Here is a 21,001-nt window from a genome sequence, read left to right as displayed (position 1 = left end):
GTAAAGAAGCCCTGTCATGTTGCTGTAGTAGATCTTGTTGCAACTGTGTTGGAGAAGGTGAATGTTTAAGGTGGTGGATGGGTGCTAATCAGGTGGAGACTGTACCATCACACTCCTGCCTTGCATATTGTAGGTAATGGTAAGGATTTTGGGAGTTAAGAGGCAAGTTGATCACCACAGGATAACTGGTCAGCTGACTGACTTCAAAAAGTTTATATTCTGGCTCATCGTTGGTGGGATTTCATTTTTGTGTCAATCATTTTTACTAGAAAGAGAAAACATATAAAATTGCTTTATAAGTATATAGTATGTTCAAATAATATCCATTTGTTGCCTTGCTGTGTTATTGAATTTTGCAAGCACATTCAGTAAGGCATTGCACAAAAACATAGGGGCCTGGGAATCCTATTTTGCCTAACGACCACTTCAGTCATGGGCCTACTGTTACAAAATGGACATTGGCACATTTTCACAAATGGAGATGTACTGCCTGGGACAGATATCGGGTCTGTAAATTTAACGGGACCAGAGAAGGCTAGCAACCATAGGACCCATCAAGGCCTGAGCTTAGGTCAGAAGTCAGGTAAGTGGCTGACAGGTGATTGGTGATTGTAGAGTGGCTGGGCTGTGGAAAATTGGAGGGTCATAGGACAGTGGTGAGTAGGTTGGTTCAGAACGTCATGAGGTTGAAGATCGGTGAGCTGGGTGGAGCTCAGTGTATTTGCTTTATGAGGGAGTGTGGATAGAGAGTGTTGTCAGTGACATAGGAGATTGGGGCCTGAAGATTAAAGGTAAGGGTAAGGTCACTTTAGTGGAGTCACAATCGGTGCTGTGCTATGAAGACCATTGTCACAGGAATGACCAATGTTGCTTGTTCCCAAGAGAACATTGGCCTCCTTGGGGAAATTACATAGTTTGATGCATGCAAGCACAACTTGTACAATTGTGTACCCAGATGAATTTCTGAGATGGTGATAAACCTGGAAATTATTGTTAAAGTGTTTTACTGCATGGTAAATATTATCTCTAATCTCGTAGCACTGAAAAACGCAATAAGCAATTTAATTTCTTGGCTAGCCTTTTGAGTTTTAAAATGACAGACAGCTTTCTTCCAAATGGGGACCTCTAATTATGGCATGGTCTTAGGTTACTGCAAGTGTAACAAGACGCTAACGCAGTTAGAGGAAATTTTTATAAAAATTGTTTACAGGTGACACAACTTACTAAATTCTGACTTTAAGACCACCTTTGGGCTAGAGATTCTCAAATTAATTGTAGTCTCCCATTGGTGTCCTAGCTGAATTTAGCACACATATCAAGTCTGAGATGTTCCTGATCTCAGTACCTTGGCTCAAAAAAAACACCGTGCACTTGTCTGTTTTTGGATCATGCTCACCATTCAGATTATTCTGATGTCAAATCAATATATTCAAACTTTCCTTTAACTCTTGTAGGTTTACTGAAGCATGGGATGTGTGCAAATTACTTAGTGATCCTTCAGCATGGACTGAGCTAGCACGTGCTTGCCTCCATCACATAGAGGTGGATTTTGCAATACGTGTATATCGAATGATTGGAAATGTAGGAATGGTAATTTCATTGGAACAGATCAAGGTTAGTGCTGATGAAGTTGAATGAAAATACCTTGTACTAATATTTTAAAACAAAATATATACAATATGATTACAAGGATCCATTATACTTTTATTTTAATATGTCTTCATTAAAGTATTTTTTTGAAGGCCTCAGTGACTCCCAAAGTAGAGTAGCTAGGAATTGAAATTTTAACCGTAGCAATAGCTCGATGAAGTGAAACAGAAAATGCTGGAAGCAGATCAAGCACTGTCAATGGGGAGAGAAATAGATTTGACATTTCAGGTCAAAGATCCTTCGTCAGAACTAGAAAAGTGAGAAAGCAAGCACGTTTTAAGGGGCAGAGGACACATCGGGAACATCGGATAGAGAGCAGACCGAAGTTGTTAAGGTAACAATTATGTTATGTCGGTAATTGGAAACAAATGAGTAAAAAGAAAAACAAATTGAAACAAAAAGGTATAGCTACAGCTGTGGAGAGAGTAAAACAGGAAATGCTGGAGACACTCAGCTGGTCAGGGAGCATCTGTGGACCTAATGAGTGCTTCCAGCGTTTTCTATTTTTATTATTGTTAAGTTTAATATTAAGTCCCAAAGGCTGAAGTGTGCCTAGATGGAAAATGAGGTGCTGTTCCTCAAGCTTGCATTAGGCATCCATTGGAGCATTGTAAGAGGTCAAAGATAGAAAAGTCAGAGTGGGAGTGGGTCAGACAATTAAAGTAACAGGTTATTGTAAAAGCAGACTGAACGGAGGTGTTCTCCAAAGAGGTCATGCAGTCTCCATTTGGCTTCTTCAGGCTAGAGGAGACTACGTTGTCAGTACTGAATACAATACACTGAACTGGAAGAAGTTCATGTGAATTGCAGCTTCTTCTCGCAGGACCTTTTGGGCCCCCACGTTGTGGGAAGGGAAACAGGTAAAACAACCAACAGATGCTGCATGTCCGGAGATTGCATGAAAATGCTATAAGGAGGGAATCTATTAGTGGAGATGGAAGATTAGACCAGGGAATCATGGAGGGAACAATCTCTTTGGAACACTGAAAAGGGAAGGGAAGATGTGTTCGTTGAAGTTGGTGGAAGTGATGGAAGATAATCCATTTAATATAGAAGCTGATGGGGAAAAACTTAAGGACAAGGGAAACCCTGCCCTTATTTTCTAGCAGGGAGGATAGGGTTAATGAAACCAAATGAAGAGTCAGTGACTTTTACAGAACACCTCTGTTCAGTCAACAAGGGTGAGCCTGTCACTTCAATCGTCCATTACACTCCCACTCTGAACTCTTGACCTTCAGCCTGCTATGTTGCTCCAATAATGCCCAATATAAGCTTGAGTAATAACATCTCATCTTCCATCTGGGCATGTTACAGCCCTCGGGACTTAATATTGAATTTGGCAATTTCAGGTACACCCACTCCCCGCCCCTTCCCCTTTTCTCTCACACTCTCTCTTCCCACACAGTTATGACTGTATCTTTCTGTTTCAGTTTGATTCCTTTTTTTCTCTTGTGGCCTGATTTTAAAGTAATTGTGACCTGGTCAACTTAGCATTCTATCACAGACGTTCACTTTATCCTCTCCACTTCTCCCTATCTCTGCAACTTAAAACATGCTTATTTTCTGAAACTTCCACACTGTTTCTCTTCCATTTGATGCTGCTTAACTTGCTTAGATTTTTCCAGCATCTGCAAGTTTTTGCAATGTCTCAAGGTGAATTTAAATTGTGCTGTCCTAGTATATTTGGTGTACCTAATTTCCTCAGGTAAGTCACTACCTTACAACTAGCTGCACTGCTGCAAGATATTTCTTTGTCTTCTAGCTATTGATTTCTATCTTTTTATGATGTTATAATAAAAAGATAAATTTCAAATTAAGGTTAAATTTGACAATTATTTTCAAGTCTCTTGATAGAATATGGGAAAAGTAACTTTGTACTAATTATACAAATGTATCTTTTGTTTTCTATACATCTCAGTGTATAATCAAGGGAATCTCTTTACGCCCATACTAATTTTTCACAAACATGGTAAATTATGCAGCTCTATCAACCTTATCTGAAAGAAATAAAAAGCAAATGGCCGGTGGCATAACGACTTGGCCAGCTCTCATTTATAAGTTTTATAATTAAAATTTATATTGAAATTGTTGGAATAGAGACAATGTTTAATTTCTAAAATTGAGACCAAATTACGGACATGATTGTGGCAACCTTCAAAGTAAAACTATGTAATTGTTGCAGTTAAGGAACTCGTTTATAACAATGGATCTACAGGTGATACTGACCAGAACTGTATCTTCAAAGAACAATTAGAAACAGCTATTTTGTGCCACACTTTATATAATTCATTATTGAATCAGTTATTGTATTATATCACGTGAAACAGTGGTGCAGATTATTTCAAGTAACTTTTGCTGATGTACTAATATGACTAGAAAACTTTGTCCAGAGATACAGCAAGCACAAATGAATAGGAAGCTCTTGGTGACTGCAGTATGATACTCTGGTCATTTCTTCTCATTTCATGCATTTCTGCTCTTAAAGCAAACTGTAGCGGAATGAACACAAGACACTAGTCGTAGAGTTTCAGAACAGAACTGTTTATTTTCCTGCTTTGTGCGGGCCTTCTAAGAGAACCTGTTCCCGCCCACTCAAAACGGCAATGACGTATACGCCACGTCATCAAACCTTTCCCGCGCGCGGGTTCTTCCTGTCGCTCGGGGAAGACGAAGGCCCACCGCCATCTTGGGCCTCGCCGCTTCAACGACGTGCGACCCGACCGCCGAGCCGGTTCGCTTGCTCAGCCGGTGAGTTGCTACAAAACCATATTTTGATCAGGCAATAAACACACTAACACTTCCAGCCCACATCACTTGAGTGTCACATTCAGCATGTCTGATTTTCTACTGTCACTCATACCATGATTTACAGGAGCATATCTGATATTGAAGAGTTGGCTGTTAAATGGAAAACCACACAGTGGAAATTGCATTTAGATATGTGCTTATTATTTAGCAAAACATCATCACAAGACCTCGAATCAGTGCATGTACTATATTTTTTTACTTTATTCCAAGTCAATTTAGGAACAGATAACATCAGGGTAATTTCTAGTTCTTGCAGGCTAAGATGAGCTATGAGAAAAGCAGATTTTAAAACTTAATAAAACATATTAGCACATACTTTAATGTTGCTGCAACCCTCACCAAAAAAAATTCTTCTGTTAGTATCATGTCATTATTAATCTTTTAGGGAATAGAAGATTACAACCTACTAGCTGGGCATCTTGCAATGTTTGCAAATGAATTTAATCTGGCACAGGATCTATATCTGGCCTCCAGCTGTCCAATTGCTGCATTAGAGGTAAGAGTGTTATTTTAACACAGACACTCAATCGTGTTTTAATTTTTAAAGGATAATTAGTGCTTTTCATGCACTTTGTGCTTTGTCTGCTCTTTAAAATATTGGTTCAAATTTGTAGAAGTCAAGATGCCTTTCAATATTCACATTTATTATAGTGCTTAAGAATGTACAAAGTTTTTAAAATATTAAAATACACCATACTTACGTGCCATAATATTACCATAATTGTCATTAACAATAAGATGGCAGGAAGAATATGGTGCTTGTCCGTTTATTCAGTGTCTGCACATGAGTAAAGTACTGCCTCATTTCACAAAATCCGTATGAAGAACCAGAGCTGCCAGTAGGACTTTGCTTCACAGGACATTGTTCTTATCATGATACAATCATGCCATAATGATGACTGTTGGATCTTTTAAGCCTAGAGTGAGGTCTTTAAAAACATCATGTATTTAAAATTTTTAAAGTGGTATTAACTTTTAGTATAATAGATATTGTATTTGAAAGTACTCTTGATTATGTGTACAAGCTCATTCCAAAATATTTATTGTTATTTTTGAATCATGATACAATTATTTTTGTGTTTTACTACTTGAGTGACGTACATTTTATTGCACAGATGCGGAGGGACTTGCAACATTGGGACAGTGCTTTGCAGTTAGCAAAACGACTGGCTCCTGATCAAATTCCATTTATCTCCAAAGAATATGCTATTCAACTGGAATTCACGTATGTATAAACATGGACAGAGAACCAGTGGTCCCTGTATATTAAAAAGTACAATTGATTGGTTCCTATTTAATGGCAGACTGGTATACAGTTTGTCATTCTCGGTCATTGTGCACTCTGTGTATTTTTCCTGCCCAAATAAAATACTTAATTTGAAGTACAGGATAACTTGAATATATTTGATCAAAAGTAATTTTGAATTACCATCTGAAAATGCTAAACAAGACACTATTAATCAATGAAGGATTTCTGAATGTCTTATTTCTTCCTTTTACCAGAATTTGCAGATAGCTTACAATAGAAGTTATAGTTTTTCTACTTTTACACCAGATAATTCATTCCTGGTCAATTTGTACTATGCACTAGCAGAAGCAAACTGTGCACCTGCTGCTGGCCAGGGACAAATTACTTGCATGCAGTGACCTCTTCTCTGTATCCAATTTTTTGCATGTAAATGCACCTGGATTTTCTGACATTTCTAAAATGAAAATTTTCAATACACATAAAAATCACTCTGTGTTGAAAAAATAATGTAAAAATTCTTCCCATTTTATCCGCAAGTATGTGAGTTATGTTATATACAAATGAAATTGAGACTTCTGTTTATAGATTAATAATAAAGTTGTGCTTTCTGTCACATTGACCAATATGTGTTTTTCAGGGGTGACTATGTGAATGCATTGGCACATTATGAGAAAGGCATGACCGGAGACAATAAGGCAAGATATTATAATTTCCCCTACTTAATGGACACCACAGTAGAATTATACTTTCGTACTAATGAACTTTTAGTGCCTAGTTTTACTTTCCTTCAGTAATATATAGATCTACAGAAGGCACTTAACAAAGTCCCACATGCAAAGCTAGTTCACACAGTTGTGGCCCATGGAATAAATGAGTTAGTGACAACATGGATTAAAGATTTGGCATCAGGTCAAAAAGCAGAGAGTTGTGGTAAATGGATGTTACACAGGAACAGAGGGACCTAGATGTATATATGCATAAATCTTTGAAAGTGGTAGGGCAGAACACAAAAGCAGTTAGTAAAGCACTTGGTATCCTGGCCTTTGTAAATAGAGTGCAAAAGCAGGGAAGACACTTTGAATGTTTATGGAATGCTGGTTAGGCCACATCTGATTATTACATCCAAATCTGATGGTATCATTTTAAAGGGATGTGAAGGTCCTGAAGAGGGTGTTGTAGAGATTTACTAGGATGGTTTCAGGTATGAGGGATTTCAGCTGTACATTTAATGTGGAGAAGCTGGAATTGTTCTCCTTGGAGCAAAGAAAGTTGAGGAGATTTGATGGAGATGTACAAGATTATGACTCATTTAGATAGACTATAAAGGGAAACTCTTCCCACTAAGATGATTCAAGGACCAGGAAGCACAGACTTAGCATTAAACACAAGATATGGGAGAATATGAGGAAAATCTTTACTCATAAGATGGTCACTGGAAAAGGCAAGATTGAGAAGAGGAAAGACTTTTGTTCTTTGGATTCTAAAACCATGGATGATTTAGAGTAAGACAAACTGTTTAACCATGTTCAGAACTATAGAACCAGAGGATGTAAAAAAAAACTAATAGAACCGGAAGACATTCAAAGGGAATACTTTCAAAACTAATTCGTAGGTGCAATATTTCAGTGAACAACTAGACAATTTATAGAAAGACTCACAAGAAAGGTAGTGAAAATAGTTAGAGTTAATTCATTCTAATGGTAATGTGAAAATAACATGTTTTATTTGTAGCATGCTTATGAATAAACAAGTGACATTTGATCGGTGATTCCCAAAGCTCTCCATCTAAGGTCTTTTTTCTCTCAGAATACCATGTTGTAGAATAATTGATATAATGATTGCTATGATTAGTCAACATCATTATGATCATTGAGTTGTGTGTGTACCATATTGTTTAACAATGGCCTAAATGAATCCTAATCTGCTTTTATCTAGCAATTTCTGTGTTCCTTTTAGTTGCTGGTTTTGCTGAAGAGAACACACTTAAAAGATGATAGCCTTTTCTCTTTCCAGATCTGCTGTGTCAGACCAGCATTTTATTTCTTTTGATTTGAAGTCATTTCCATCCTCCTTTTCTCTTATTTTGGGTTTATCACACTGATTCTTAAATGAATTGATGAAAATTTTGTGGTGGAAAATCCACAATTGCATTTAAGTTAAGGAATGAACCCATCTGAGAACTTGCATCACTGGCCATAAATATACGCTAGTGATGGATTCACAGGTAATAAAGGCAGGCACTGTAGTGTAGCGGTTAGTGTAATGCTATTACAGCACCAGCAACCAGGGTTCGATTCCTGCTGCTGTCTATAAGGAGTTTGTATATTCTCCCCGTGTCTGTGTGGGTTTCCTCCAGGTGCTCCGGTTTCCTCCCACATTCCAAAGACGTACAGGTTAGGCATTGTGGGCGTGCTATGTTGGCACTGGAAGAGTGGCGACACTTGCAGGCTGCCCCCAGCACATTCTCAGTAATGCAAAAAGATGCAATTCACTGTGTGTTTCAATGTACATCTGACATAAATAAAATATTAGGATTTCCACTGCTTGTTCTAAGTTTGCTTTGGAGATGGACTGAGTTCTGAAATTGAAGAATTTGCTTTTAAAAAAAGAGCAGAACTATTAACTGGCATATTTTTGTAACATTTAAATGTATGAAGGGAAAATATCCACTTGGTAGAATGATGTAGGTGTGAGTCAGTTCACAGTACAAATTACAATAGATTGAACTGTAAATATTGCCAGCCTTGTCCCTTTCTGTGATGTTTTCTGCACCAGTCTCCCAAACTCAAATGGCAATTACTGTTCTGCACATCAACACATTTCTTGTCCATTGTATGTCTACCTAGTTAACTGTGATAATTGTTGTTTACTGGTACATTTTCTCCATAGTACCTAGACCATGACGAAACTTGTTCGGCTGGAATTGCAAGAATGTCAATACGCATGGGTGATATTCGACGTGGAGTCAACCAGGCAATCAGACATACCAGCAGAGTTTTGAAGAAAGACTGTGGTGTTATTCTAGAGAGCATGAAGGTAAATAAGAAATAAATAAGAATTGTGGATGAGTCGGTCCTTCAGTATAACTACAGGCATAAGCAAAATTGTCATCATACTGAAGTAGCTCAAAAGAATTTTTGGAACTCTTGATAAGGTTTGGTGGCTGTATTGATGTCTCTGAGCCATGGGCATGTTGATTTAAACCCAAAGTAGAATATGGACGTCAGTATAAACAGAAAATGCTGGAAATACTTGTCAGTTCAGGCAGCATCTGTGGAGAAAGATAGTTGATGTTTTAGGTCAGTTTTTTTATCAGATCTTTCCACCATTTTCTGTTTTTGTTTCATTTTTCCATCATTTGCAATATTTTGCCTCCTGAAAAAGTACTTACTGTCCAATAGAAAGTCATTTGATGGAGATGATTCAATACAACCCAGCTCAAAGTGGCATTAATTCTGCATTACACACACGTGACCAGGCCTTAAGCCTCTGGTATTCCAGCATTTGGGGCATTTGACCCTGGATTAATGGCAGTAGGGAGGTTATGGGGTGAGAGAAGGAATTGAGCAGGGGAAATGAGAGAGAGGGTATGAGGATTTTAAGAGCTGTGGATGAAAGCATATGCACACGGAAACATTGTGTCTGTGTGTGGTGAGACTGTGAGTGGGTATGTGCATGTGTCATAAGTCTACACAGCACAGTCTGGTCTCTAATTATCTTGGCCCTTGCCATTGGACCAAAACGTTGCTCCATACAGAATCTGTGGGGCTAAAATGTTGCTCTGTCCAGACTGTGTGGTAACTGGTGTGCAACAGCCACTCATGTTAAAAGAAATTGCACACAAACATCTTCCATTATGTGGAAACAAATCATCCTGGGCCCCAGGACTGGCTAAGAAAGACATTTCTTTTTTTGAGTGACAGGATGAGTAGAGCTATGGGCCATTAAAGGTTTATTTTCTAAAAAAAAATGCAAAATATTAAGTAAGTTATGTCCTTGGCATAACATCCACAAATTCAGATCTTCCATTAGAATAAAGAAATTATTTAAATCATTTCTTTATACAGGCAATTTCAGACCTTTTGAACAGAAAGCTTATTCATCTTTGGGATACTCTTAATACATTTCACTGCTGACTGCATTAATTTAGGAATAGATTTTATGAATAAGTAGTCCCCATGTATAGGTTTATTTGAAAGGAGTACATATCAGGAACTTGCCCAGTCAGTGCAAGATTCTGGTCAGAAACTTTATGCACTTTGTACACATAATTCATAAAATTTCACCCTTAGTGTTGTTTTGCACTATATTTTATAAATTAATATAATGGTAATTTTGTTTTAAATTTGTTGTTGAAATAACTTTTGCATTGAAGTTCCAACAATGCTTTTGCAAATAATTATGTTTCCAAATAGCTCTTTCAATTGACAACAACATTATGAAAGTTTGGAGCTCTTTTGTTCCTTCCAGTTTCCCACAGGACACCTCAGAGGAGTGTTCTGAAATATCAATAAGAAACAATGTTATTTTTAAGAAGCTGCTATTCTGTGTAAAAGTATGTAATTACCACTAAAATTCCCTGTTAATATTACAGAACTAAATGAAATTGAAATACAGATTGAATAGAAATAAAGAACATGATAATTGTTTCCCACACTGTAACTTTGTTTTGTTTTACTTACAGCAATTCTCCGAGGCTGCTCAATTATATGAAAAAGGACAGTACTATGAAAAGGCTGCATCTGTTTACATTCGTTGTAAAAATTGGTAAGAAAATGGTTACAGATATATTACAATTCACTTTAAAAGAAATGCACGGTGTATTATCAACTCAAATATGTCTTATAAAAATATTGTGGCTGTAGCAGCTGACTTTAAGCACATGCTCAAACTTTCTGATTAAGTCTGTGTTTCTTATTGTGAAAAACGGTTCAATAGACTTTGGGAGGAAAAGAACAAAAACAGAAATGCTGGACGAACTCAGCCGGTCAAGCAGCATCTGTGGAAAGAGATGCCAGTTAATCTTTCGGGTCAATGAACCTTTGTTTTCCATTTGGGGGGTGGGGGGGGAAAGAATTAGTTCCCTTCTCCAACAGAGGTTTTTGTTTGGTGTCTGGAAGATTTGATGTTTCTTTTATGGAAAACAAAATATGATACAAAAATGGAAAAAATCATGGATGATTTATTAGTGATGTAACCTTGGTGACTTTCTATCCAATTGCGTAGGCAAAGTGTCGACCTACAAAGGTCACGTCCAGGTTCAGCACAGAGTAACAGAATTTATCTCGTCATCCCTGAGATCTGACAAAGTTGCTTCTGGCTGCACCCCCAGCTCTTCCTGGTGGTGGTTCCTTCTCACTCCAGTTTCCAAAACGCTTCACACTTGATTCTGATTGATTCATGTGGTTAATGCTCCTACAGCCACAGTTAGAGCCAATAAGCAATACTTAAGACTTATGGGGAAGGAAAACAGCTGTGCTTATTGTTAGTCTGTAGTGAAAAGATGAAAAAGTTAGAGGTATTTTAAGGTTTAAGTGGGAGCTGTTGCTGGAGGCCAGTTCAATAAGAGTTGCTGTTCAGAAATGGCTGTATTCTGTATCTGGAGCAAAGGACTGGAGGCAGTGGAACTTGGTCAGAACCCAGTGGCCTGGAACAGGGAGCCAGATGTAGTGTGAGCTGGGGCACAGAAATGGATGAAGGCTGTCCATTGCTGCGAGGGAACTCTGGTTTATTTTGATTTCTAGAAAGTATCAGGCAGTTAAACACAATGCAGGATAGAATTTAGAATAGATAACAATTGGGTGAGGTGAGAAGCAGAATATAAGGATAAGTCTGAGACAAATCAGAGTTTACAAATCAAGAAGAACTGTAATATATTTCAATTCTGTACATGGAGGTACACTGGCAGAGATATGCAAGCTACTTCAAGCTTACAGAGAGAAAACAAACACTGCATTGTACTACAGTGGACTGTGTATGTTTGTGTTCTATGATTGGCTTTTAAATCACCCAGTAACTGCTATTAACATATAGTAACATAATAGTAGCAGCTGAAGTTATCTGTGATGTTCTCATCCCATTGTCATTGCATCATGTAATGGGACCAACTAAAGTCCAATAAAAAAAAGAGGACATACTAGTGAATTGCAATTTAATTTTTAATAAACGTTATTAAGTAGAAAATGTGACGTGTATAGACAAAATAGCACACCCTGATTTTATTTTGAAATGGCATGTGCCCCACATTTGGAAAAGATGGTCACTTTGCCTGGGGTGGTCCGGAATAAACCCAACCACAAAACTTAAAAAAATTGAAAGTCAATGGGGCAAACCTCCTTTAATGTATGATAGGTGTCATTCTTTATCATTTTGAAAAAGTGATTATCCAAGATGTACCCACTCTTTTCCTTGTATCTGTTTAACTTTATGAACCTATTGGTCCCAATACCTTTTCACTGTATCCTGCTCTGGCCCAGCTCTCTACAACTCTTTCCCTTATATTCTCTGAACATGTCTGTTAGCTGTCACTTGTTTTATACCAGATATTCTTGTCTCTGTCTTAAGATCAATGTTGCAGGGGAGAGGTTGCTACGTATTGACAGAAATGTAAGCACAGATCCTATTGGGCAGAACTTTCACTGCTCCTGACTCCATTCCAATTTCCCATTTTAATAGTGGAATGGACACCTTCACCTGCAAAGACATAGTAGAGACGTGTACACTATTGTGGCAGTTTTAACACCCTCCTCCCATCCATGTCAGGGATGTTAAATTGGCAGCTTTCCAAATCTCAGTACCAACACAAAATAATTTTCTCTTCAACCTTGCTGACATTGGATACATTCACGCAAATCCCTGCCCTCTGTCTGGGGAAGCAGATACGTCATTAAAAAGTGTGAAGAATCTAACATTCGTTTAATTTTGACCATCTTTTAAATTTGATGTTGGTCAGCCAGTAAAGAGATAGGAGCAGCCAGATGTAGCAAGTAAATGATTTTCAAGACAACAACAACTTGTATTTATGTAATCCAAGACTGGGGTTGGGGCTGCAGTATTGTAGATGTTCAGTAACCATCTCTTTTGTAAAATGCATACATTCTAAACACTGTCATTGCTAAAATTCAATGTAGAAAATTGTTTTGTAAACACTCTCTCTAGATATGGCTCTTCCAATCTTCTCCTATTACAGTTTATCCCCCTCAGCTTGGCCTCCATTAAATCCTGAAGTCATGGTCAATGCCAAGAGTTTGGTTGACCAGCCACCCCATCCCACCCCCACCGAGGTCTGGGAGTTACTGGTGCGTGCAGAAACCTTTCAGTTAACATCAACCACCTCTGTCTCTGAGAACTCCTAAAACTGCAACCAAAAGAAAAAGTACAGAAAACATATAATTGCAGTAAAAGCTAGTTAAAATAAACCAGCAATAAACCTGGAGACACGGGGGACTGCAGATGCTGCAAACCTGGAGCAACACACACAAAATGCTGGAAGAACTCAGCAGGTCAAGCAGCATCTATGGAGGGAAATGAACAGTCAACATTTCAGGCTGAGACCCTTCATCTGGACTAAATCTGCAATAAACCTGTATGTATTTAATGCTGGCAAGTGGGGTTGGGATTGGCCAAATGGTGGCAAGGTGGGGGTTAGTACCATGCTGTGTAACATTTTGTTCAGGTATGTATGGTTAAGTAAGGGCATTATCTTGTGTGTGGAGCTCCAAAATGGCAGCATTGACTTCAAATTATTGACATCATGATCTGTCTTCTCCATATGCTTTCAGCAGACTCTGCTGTGCCTGCATTAACTCATTTACAAATATACTGTCCACCCCAGTTCACATCAGAAGTATGCACACACATCATCTTGGAGGTACAGAATCCAATGGGATGTGAGCTAATTTCCATGACAGTAACACATACATCAACTATGCTGTAGTGAAGAGGTATAGAATGATAACTAGGAATCTCCTGCCAAGAAAGGAGTTCTGAAGTTGCTGCTGTACATTCTCTAGTTCCTGACTCAAAACCAATAATAGTAGAAACCTGGAATTTGATCACCTAGTTTATTGGAGATCTTTAACTTGATTAGTCCTGTACGGGGAGAACCAGAGAAAAAAGTGAGGTTTTGTTTATTCAGTGGATTAGTGTGGAGGGCAACTGCAGCAATATTCTATTATAAAGTTGGTGGAGGAACTTTGCTGCTAGGTACAGGTGCAAATTGTAGGGGAAGTTGAAAGTCAGGAAGGGTTGGAGCTTCAGTTAAGAAGGAAATCAGGGCCATTCAGGTGAGTGCATGGGGAGTCTGATGAAGGGTTTCAACCTGAAACGTCGACTGTTCATTTCCCTCCATAGCTGCTGCCTGACCTGCTGAGTTCCTCCAGCATTTTATGCAAGTGCATGGGGATATTGGGACACAGTCAGCTGCAGAGGAGAGGTGTACACGATATGAATGGGCTGGGTTCAGTTATGGGTTCCTGAAATAGATTGCAGTTTGTAGACTAAATACAATAATTTTTTTTAAAATATATTACATTATTTCAATATTGCCGTGTGTAATTTTGGTTTTGCATGTTTCTTCTGAGAAAACATTTATGTCAGAAACACTCATTTTGATTTTTTTTCTAAACCCAGGGCAAAAGTTGGTGAGCTTCTCCCTCATGTAACATCTCCTAAGATACACCTGCAGTATGCAAAGGCTAAAGAAGCTGATGGCAGGTACTGTCATGTGCAACTGAAGTATAATTGCAGTAGGTAAAAGAAGCTTAATAACACAAATAGACCTATGTCCTTCAAGCCTGTTCTGGCCTTCAGTCATATTATAATTGACCTACACCTCAATTCATAAGCCTTTGCTTCATATTCCTTGATACCCTTTGTTAATATAAACATGTATTAATGTCTTGAAAATTTGAGTTGACCAGCATCCATAGCCTTTTGAGGAAGTAAAGTTCCATTTGTTAACTGTTCTTACAATTTAACTGGTGAATGGCTGTTTCTAATGTAAATGTTGTTTCCTGTCATGTGGGATGTCAGAATATGAGAGGTGGGGGAGACAGTTGCATTTAATATCAGATCCCCATTAGTTTCAGCACCTTGCTTGGCATTGACATGGGCTGTGCAGCCTCCTTCTGTGGCATAAATTTCTATGATTTTGGATCACTCTACCTTCTGAGCTCAAGGAAATACAAGTCAAGTTTCTGAAGATTATCTTCATAATATAATCGACTGATAAATTTCCTAATAAGCAATTTACATTTTAAAGTACTGGACATACCACTAATGATTTAATAATGCAGGTTCCACACACCCAAATTATACTGCTGATGATCAGTTAAATTTTAATGTAAGCAGTGAATTAATAGAATAGTCTACTGATATCCAGGTTGTTCCACCATTTCATGAACCAAGTTAGAAATACTATTTAAATATTTAGTTTGTACTCGCTTACACTGCATTATGTCTGAAGCCAAAGCAGTGTGAGTATATCACTACTTATTTCATTTTAATATGGGTTATTGCTTACTTAAGGTTTGTGGTAATTCTGAACCTCAAAATTAGGAGGTTTAAAGGCCATATTTCAAAAATACTCCCAGGCCATCTCAAACTTATTCACTTGCAGATTCAGAGGCTGGGCAGGAGTTGGGCTACTAACCTGTCAGCAGGTGGTGGGCTGGTTGTTGAAATGTTTAAGGAACTGTGTGCCTCCATTTCAACGAGTTTACTAGGTCTCGTGTCCCCAGCTGCAGGAAGCCCTTTGGGTTAAAGAAGAGAATAACAGTATCAATATTCTGGATACTGCTTCCCTTCCCCACCTTATTTCTTCACAATTCAAACAGCTTATACTGTAAACCCTCTTACTCATCTAATCCTTGATATCATGGGAATGATAATTATTGGATAGAACTAGTGTTAAATATTTTAATATCTGGTCTTCATGGCCAAGACTATTGTCTTGTTTTGGAAATTTATAATTGAACTGCAATCTTGTGCTCTTTTAGATATAAAGAAGCTGCAACAGCTTATGAAAATGCCAAAGATTGGGACAATGTAATTCGAATTCAGTTGGATCATCTCAGTAATCCAGAAGAAGCTGTTCGTATCATCCGAGAAACCCAGTCCATTGATGGAGCCAAAATGGTAGCCAGGTACAGGATCTGATGTAATCAACTAAAATTACCTGTATACGTACAAATCTAGGACTATTGTGCCCTAATAGAGTTAAAAAAATGAAACAGTTTAGTCATGCACATCACAATAGTCACGCCTTCCAAAAACCAAGGATCATCTTATCTCCATAAAAACAATACGGTCTTTGAGGACATGGACTCAAACTTTATTGCAAAGGTACATTATTGTATTGTCAGGAGGCTAGACAAGACTGTCCGCCTCCTCAGTTACCCTTAAAAAAAATCTCTCAGCATTGCACAGGTTTTCCAGTCAATATTCTTCTTTGCACCTACGTGCACAAAATCTATTAACTAAACTTCAAAATTAATTAATGGGAACATTCTGTGAATGCAAGAAATATAATGTAAATACTAGTTCATCCCTTTCTAACTGCTATTTCAATTGTTGACCAATTGTATGTTGTGCTGAATTAACTTTAGAATTTTGAACCTACATTAACAAGATTTAAAGCTTCCTTGAGGTAAAAATTAGCTTGTTCATAAGTTAGTGTTATATATAAATAAGGCACTGGTTCTTATAAAGATTATTTTTTTAGGTTCTTCCTGCATCTTGGTGACTATGGCTCTGCCATCCAATTCCTAGTGATGTCTAAATGTAATGATGAAGCCTTTCGCCTCGCACAGCAACATAATCAAATGGAAGTTTATGCTGACATTATTGGTAAGCCTATGTTTGGCAGAGAACTGCTGTTCCAACTGCTGGTAAATGGGATTAGTATAGATAGGTGCTTGATGGTTGGTATGGACATGGTGAGCCAAGGGCCTGTTTCTGTGCTGTATGACTGTAATATGTTTAAATATTCTTTCTCCACATATACTGCCAGACTTGCCAAGCATTTTCTATTTTTAATTAGAACTTTCCAGCATTCACGGCATTTTACCTTTGTGTCCTATCCTGACCTCGTTTGAATCAGGCCCTGGTTTTACCAGATTTTGTTCATTTATACACATCCATTGAAAAACTATTCTAGTTCCCTTCACATTCATTTTAATCTACTCTCATTTAATAGCATTGAATGACTTCAGGATTGGTGTTTTACTGGATACATAAATTTTATTTCATATCAGAGGGCTGCAGATCATAATGCATAAACCCAATACTAACTGATCTAATGCACAGATAAACTGTACATGACGTGAAGCAAAATAATACTTCATACTATAGCGGAGAATTTTTCTTTTCCCTCTGATCATCTTTTGTTTTCTCCCCAGCCAATTTTCTCCTGCAGGGTGAATTCTTACTGCTGGGGTTCTGACTCTGATTTCACTGCCTCTCTACTCTCACCTTGGCTGAAGATCATCTGTTTGGCCCTGCTGAAATTGCCCCCAAGGCTAATCTGATCCACATTGTGCAGCCATGCACCAGTTTAGCCAAATAAATGGTTTTCTTTTTCTTGAAAAATGTAATTTAGTTTAAACTAAAAGAATCTACTTCAACATGGAAGATGGCATTGTTTGTTTAGATTCCATTGCATAACGTTATATATCCTTTCCGACAGGTTCTGGTGCCAATAATGAGGACTATCAGAGTATTGCATTGTACTTCGAAGGTGAAAAGAAACATTTCCTTGCTGGAAAATTCTTCATGCTCTGTGGCCAGTATACCCGAGTAAGTACACAAAGGTTTGTTCTGCTTTCTCTTCCTAGGCCAGAAGATTTGAGATAAGTTTTGTACAATTGTAATTGTGTTTTTAATCCATTTCAGAGAATTGGACTCAGTTTTTAGACAGAAAGCTGGGACTATACAAGTACTCTAACATATGGAAGAACCACAGTGCATATACAAGTGGCATGCAAAAGTTTGGGCACACCTGGTCAAAATTTCTGTTACTGTGAATAGCTAAGCAAGTAAAAGATGACCTGATTTCCAAAAGGCATAAAGATGACACATTACTTTTTTATTTCCATCTTTTAGTTTCAAAATAACAAAAAACGGAAAAGGGCCCGAAGCAAAAGTTTGGGCACCCTACATGGTCAGTACATAGTAGCACCCTCTTTGGCAAGTATCACAGCTTGTAAATGTTTTCTGTAGCCAGCTAGGAGTCTTTCAATTCTTGTTTGGGGGATTTTTGCTCATTCTTCCTTGCAAAAGGCTTCTAGTTCTGTGAGATTCTTGGGCCGTCTTGCATGCACTGCTCTTTTGAGATCTATCCACAGATTTTCCATGATGTTTAGGTCGGGGGACTGTGAGGGCTATGGCAAAAACCTTCAGCTTGTGCCTCTTAAGGTAGTCCATTGTGGATTTTGAGGTGTGTTTAGGATCATTATCCTGTTGTGGAAGCCATCCTCTTTTCATCTTCAGCTTTTTTTTAAAACAGACGGTGTGATGTTTGCTTCCAGAATTTGCTGGTATTTAATTGAATTCATTCTTCCCTCTACCAGTGAAGTGTTCCCTGTGCCACTGGCTGCAACACAAGCCCAAAGCATAATCGATCCACCCCCATGCTTAACAGTTGGAGAGGTGTTCTTTTCATGAAATTCTGCACCCTTTTTTCTCCAAATATACCTTTGCTCATTGCGGCCAAAAAGTTCTATTTTAACTTCATCAGTCCACAGGACTTGTTTCCGAAATGCATCAGGCTTGTTTAGATGTTCCTTTGCAAACTTCTGACACTGAATTTTGTGGTGAGGACGCAGGAAAGGCTTTCTTCTGATGACTCTTCCATGAAGGTCATATTTGTACAGGTGTCACTGCACACTAGAACAGTGCACCACCACTCCAGAGTCTGCGAAATCTTCCTGAAGGTCTTTTGCAGTCAAACAGGGGTTTTGATTTGCCTTTCTAGCAATCCTACGAGCAGTTCTCAAAGTTTTCCTCTCAGAAAGTTTTCTTGGTTTTCCAGACCTCAACTTGACCTCCACAGTTCCTGTTAACTGCTATTTCTTAATTACATTACGAACTGAGGAAAGGGCTGCCTGAAAACGCTTTGCTATCTTCTTATAGCCTTCTCCTGCTTTGTAGGCATCATTTATTTTAATTTTCAGAGTGCTAGGCAGCTGCTTAAAGCAGCCCATGGCTGCTGATTGTTGGGACAAGGTTTGAGGAGTCCAGGTATTTACAAAGCTTTGAAATTTGCATCACCTGGCCTGTCCTAACAAGCTAATGAAGGTCTGAGACCTTGGTAAAAATTATCTGAGAGCTCAAATCTCTTGGGGTGCCCAAACTTTTGCATGGTGCTCCTTTCTTTTTTTCCACTCTAAAATTGTACAAAACAAAAATAATAGACTAATCTTGCTTAAAATGTTGAAAAGAATGTTTCATCTTTAACTTTGAATTTTGGAGCTCAGTTCATCTTCTACTCACTTAACTATTCACGGTAACAAATTTTGACCAGGGGTGCCCAAACTTTTGCATGCCACTGTATGGATTTCAGTAGACTAGCTAATGTAGTTCCTTTATTTAAGAAGAACAGCAGGGCTAAGTCAGGTAGTTAGAGGCCAGTGAGCTTAACATCAGTGGTAGGGAAATTATTGGAGAAAATCCAAACAGATAGGATTTATATACAGTACATTTAGAAGGGCAATAACTGATCAGGGATAGTCAGTATGACTGTGTGGGGCAAATCCTCTCACTAATTTTATTGAGGTTTTTTTGAGGCTGTAACTAAGAGTGATGAAGGCTTGACAGTACATAGTCTTTATGGACTTCAGCATTTGGCAAGTCCCATATGGTAAGTTGGTCCAGAAGGTTAAAGCACATGGGATCCAAGGCAAGCTGGCTACTTACCTCCTTTTACCAAGCCAATTTTGGAACCAGAGGGTAGAAGCAGAAGGATGCTTTTCCAATTGGAAAATGTTTGACCAGTGTTGTTTATGATAGATACTGTATAAACAACTTGGATGTGAATACAAGAGGTATGAAAGTTACTGGTGTTGTGGAGAGTGAAGGTGGTTCACTAAGGCTACAGCAGAATATAGATCAGATGGAAAGTTGGGCAGAGCGCTGACAGAATTTAATCCCAACAAGTGCAAGATGAAGCATTTTGGTAAGTCAAATAGGGGTAGGATATATATAGTAAGATGTAGGGTACTATGGAATATTGATGGAGAGGGACCTAGGGATTCATTAGATAGGCTGGGCTTGTTTTGCTTGGAGCTGAGGGGTGATCTGAAAAGGTATATAAGAGGCATTGATAGGGTAGATAGTCTTTTTAACAAGAACAAATGAGCATAGGTTTAAGGTGAGAGGCAGGATATTCAAAGGAGATTTGAGGGGAACTTCCTGTCAGAGGAGTGGTGGAATCACTGTGTAAGACATTTAGACAGGGCATGGACGTGGTGGGCCAAAGGACCTGTTACTGCACTGTACAACTTTATGATTGGAAAAGTAGCCTTGAATGCTGGATTGGGATTAAACTAATTAAGCGCAAGTCTCAAAATCAATGGAAATGGAAATCATTCCAAAGCACTGGAGGGTGACAAATATTATTTCAAGAAAACAGGAAATAAATGCAGATCAATTAGACATGCTTCAATTTTCTACAAAATATGAATGTGAGAATCTGTAAAGCTTGAGAATTGATGTATTAATTTGTAAAGGGGAGGTGATGTTCCACTCATTTGAATTCATGATACAAAAGATGATGCCACAAAAAAGACTTAAAAACATCATAAAGTATAAGCACCTGAGAATTCTTTCCCTAAAACTCATTTTAGTATATTAAAGATGTAAATGTAACTATATGTTCTTACTCAAAGAGTTAACTTAAACATCTGACTTTATTCTGTTAAATTTTGTTTAATAGGCATTGAAACACTTCTTGAAATGTCCAGTATGTGAAGATGGTCACGCCATTGAGATGGCTATTGAAGCAGTAAGAGCTATTAATTGTCTTTTGTAGCGAGAGATGAATCAATGGTTATTGTTTGGCATTGCAAAAGGAACACAGCAATCATTTTAAAACTATATTAGAACGGGTTAATTTCAGCATAGAAGGGAAAAGATCAATGGCTTCTTGTGTTAGCATTAATTAACCAGCAATTCCTAGATGAATACAATTTACCAGAAAGCTGCTTATCCCCATCTTCATCTAACCTACCAGAATAAGAAACCCAACCCTTAATAAATACATCATGAACTGAGTATCAGAAGTGTCTTCATATTTTC

At 38.1% G+C, this 21,001-nt stretch overlaps 1 protein-coding gene across 4 annotated transcripts in view; it reads left to right on the top strand.

Annotated features, from left to right (window-relative positions):
- The window catches only part of wdr19 (WD repeat domain 19), an 89,141-nt gene that overhangs the window by 42,881 nt on the left and 25,259 nt on the right, over positions 1-21,001 (top strand). For all 4 annotated transcript variants that reach the window (XM_052032482.1, XM_052032489.1, XM_052032475.1 and 1 more), the window contains exons 18-28: positions 1,455-1,614; positions 4,844-4,954; positions 5,574-5,683; positions 6,345-6,402; positions 8,597-8,743; positions 10,392-10,474; positions 14,339-14,422; positions 15,706-15,852; positions 16,431-16,555; positions 17,394-17,503; positions 20,640-20,708. In XM_052032482.1, coding sequence (XP_051888442.1) covers positions 1,455-1,614; positions 4,844-4,954; positions 5,574-5,683; positions 6,345-6,402; positions 8,597-8,743; positions 10,392-10,474; positions 14,339-14,422; positions 15,706-15,852; positions 16,431-16,555; positions 17,394-17,503; positions 20,640-20,708 — 1,204 coding nt within the window. The remainder of the gene's footprint in view (positions 1-1,454; positions 1,615-4,843; positions 4,955-5,573; positions 5,684-6,344; positions 6,403-8,596; positions 8,744-10,391; positions 10,475-14,338; positions 14,423-15,705; positions 15,853-16,430; positions 16,556-17,393; positions 17,504-20,639; positions 20,709-21,001) is intronic.

Source organism: Pristis pectinata, chromosome 2, assembly GCF_009764475.1.
Source record: "Pristis pectinata isolate sPriPec2 chromosome 2, sPriPec2.1.pri, whole genome shotgun sequence".
NCBI classification, from domain to species: domain Eukaryota; kingdom Metazoa; phylum Chordata; class Chondrichthyes; order Rhinopristiformes; family Pristidae; genus Pristis; species Pristis pectinata.
The sequence above is the reverse complement of the archived record's forward strand: the minus strand, read 5'-3'. Positions and strand labels throughout refer to the sequence as shown.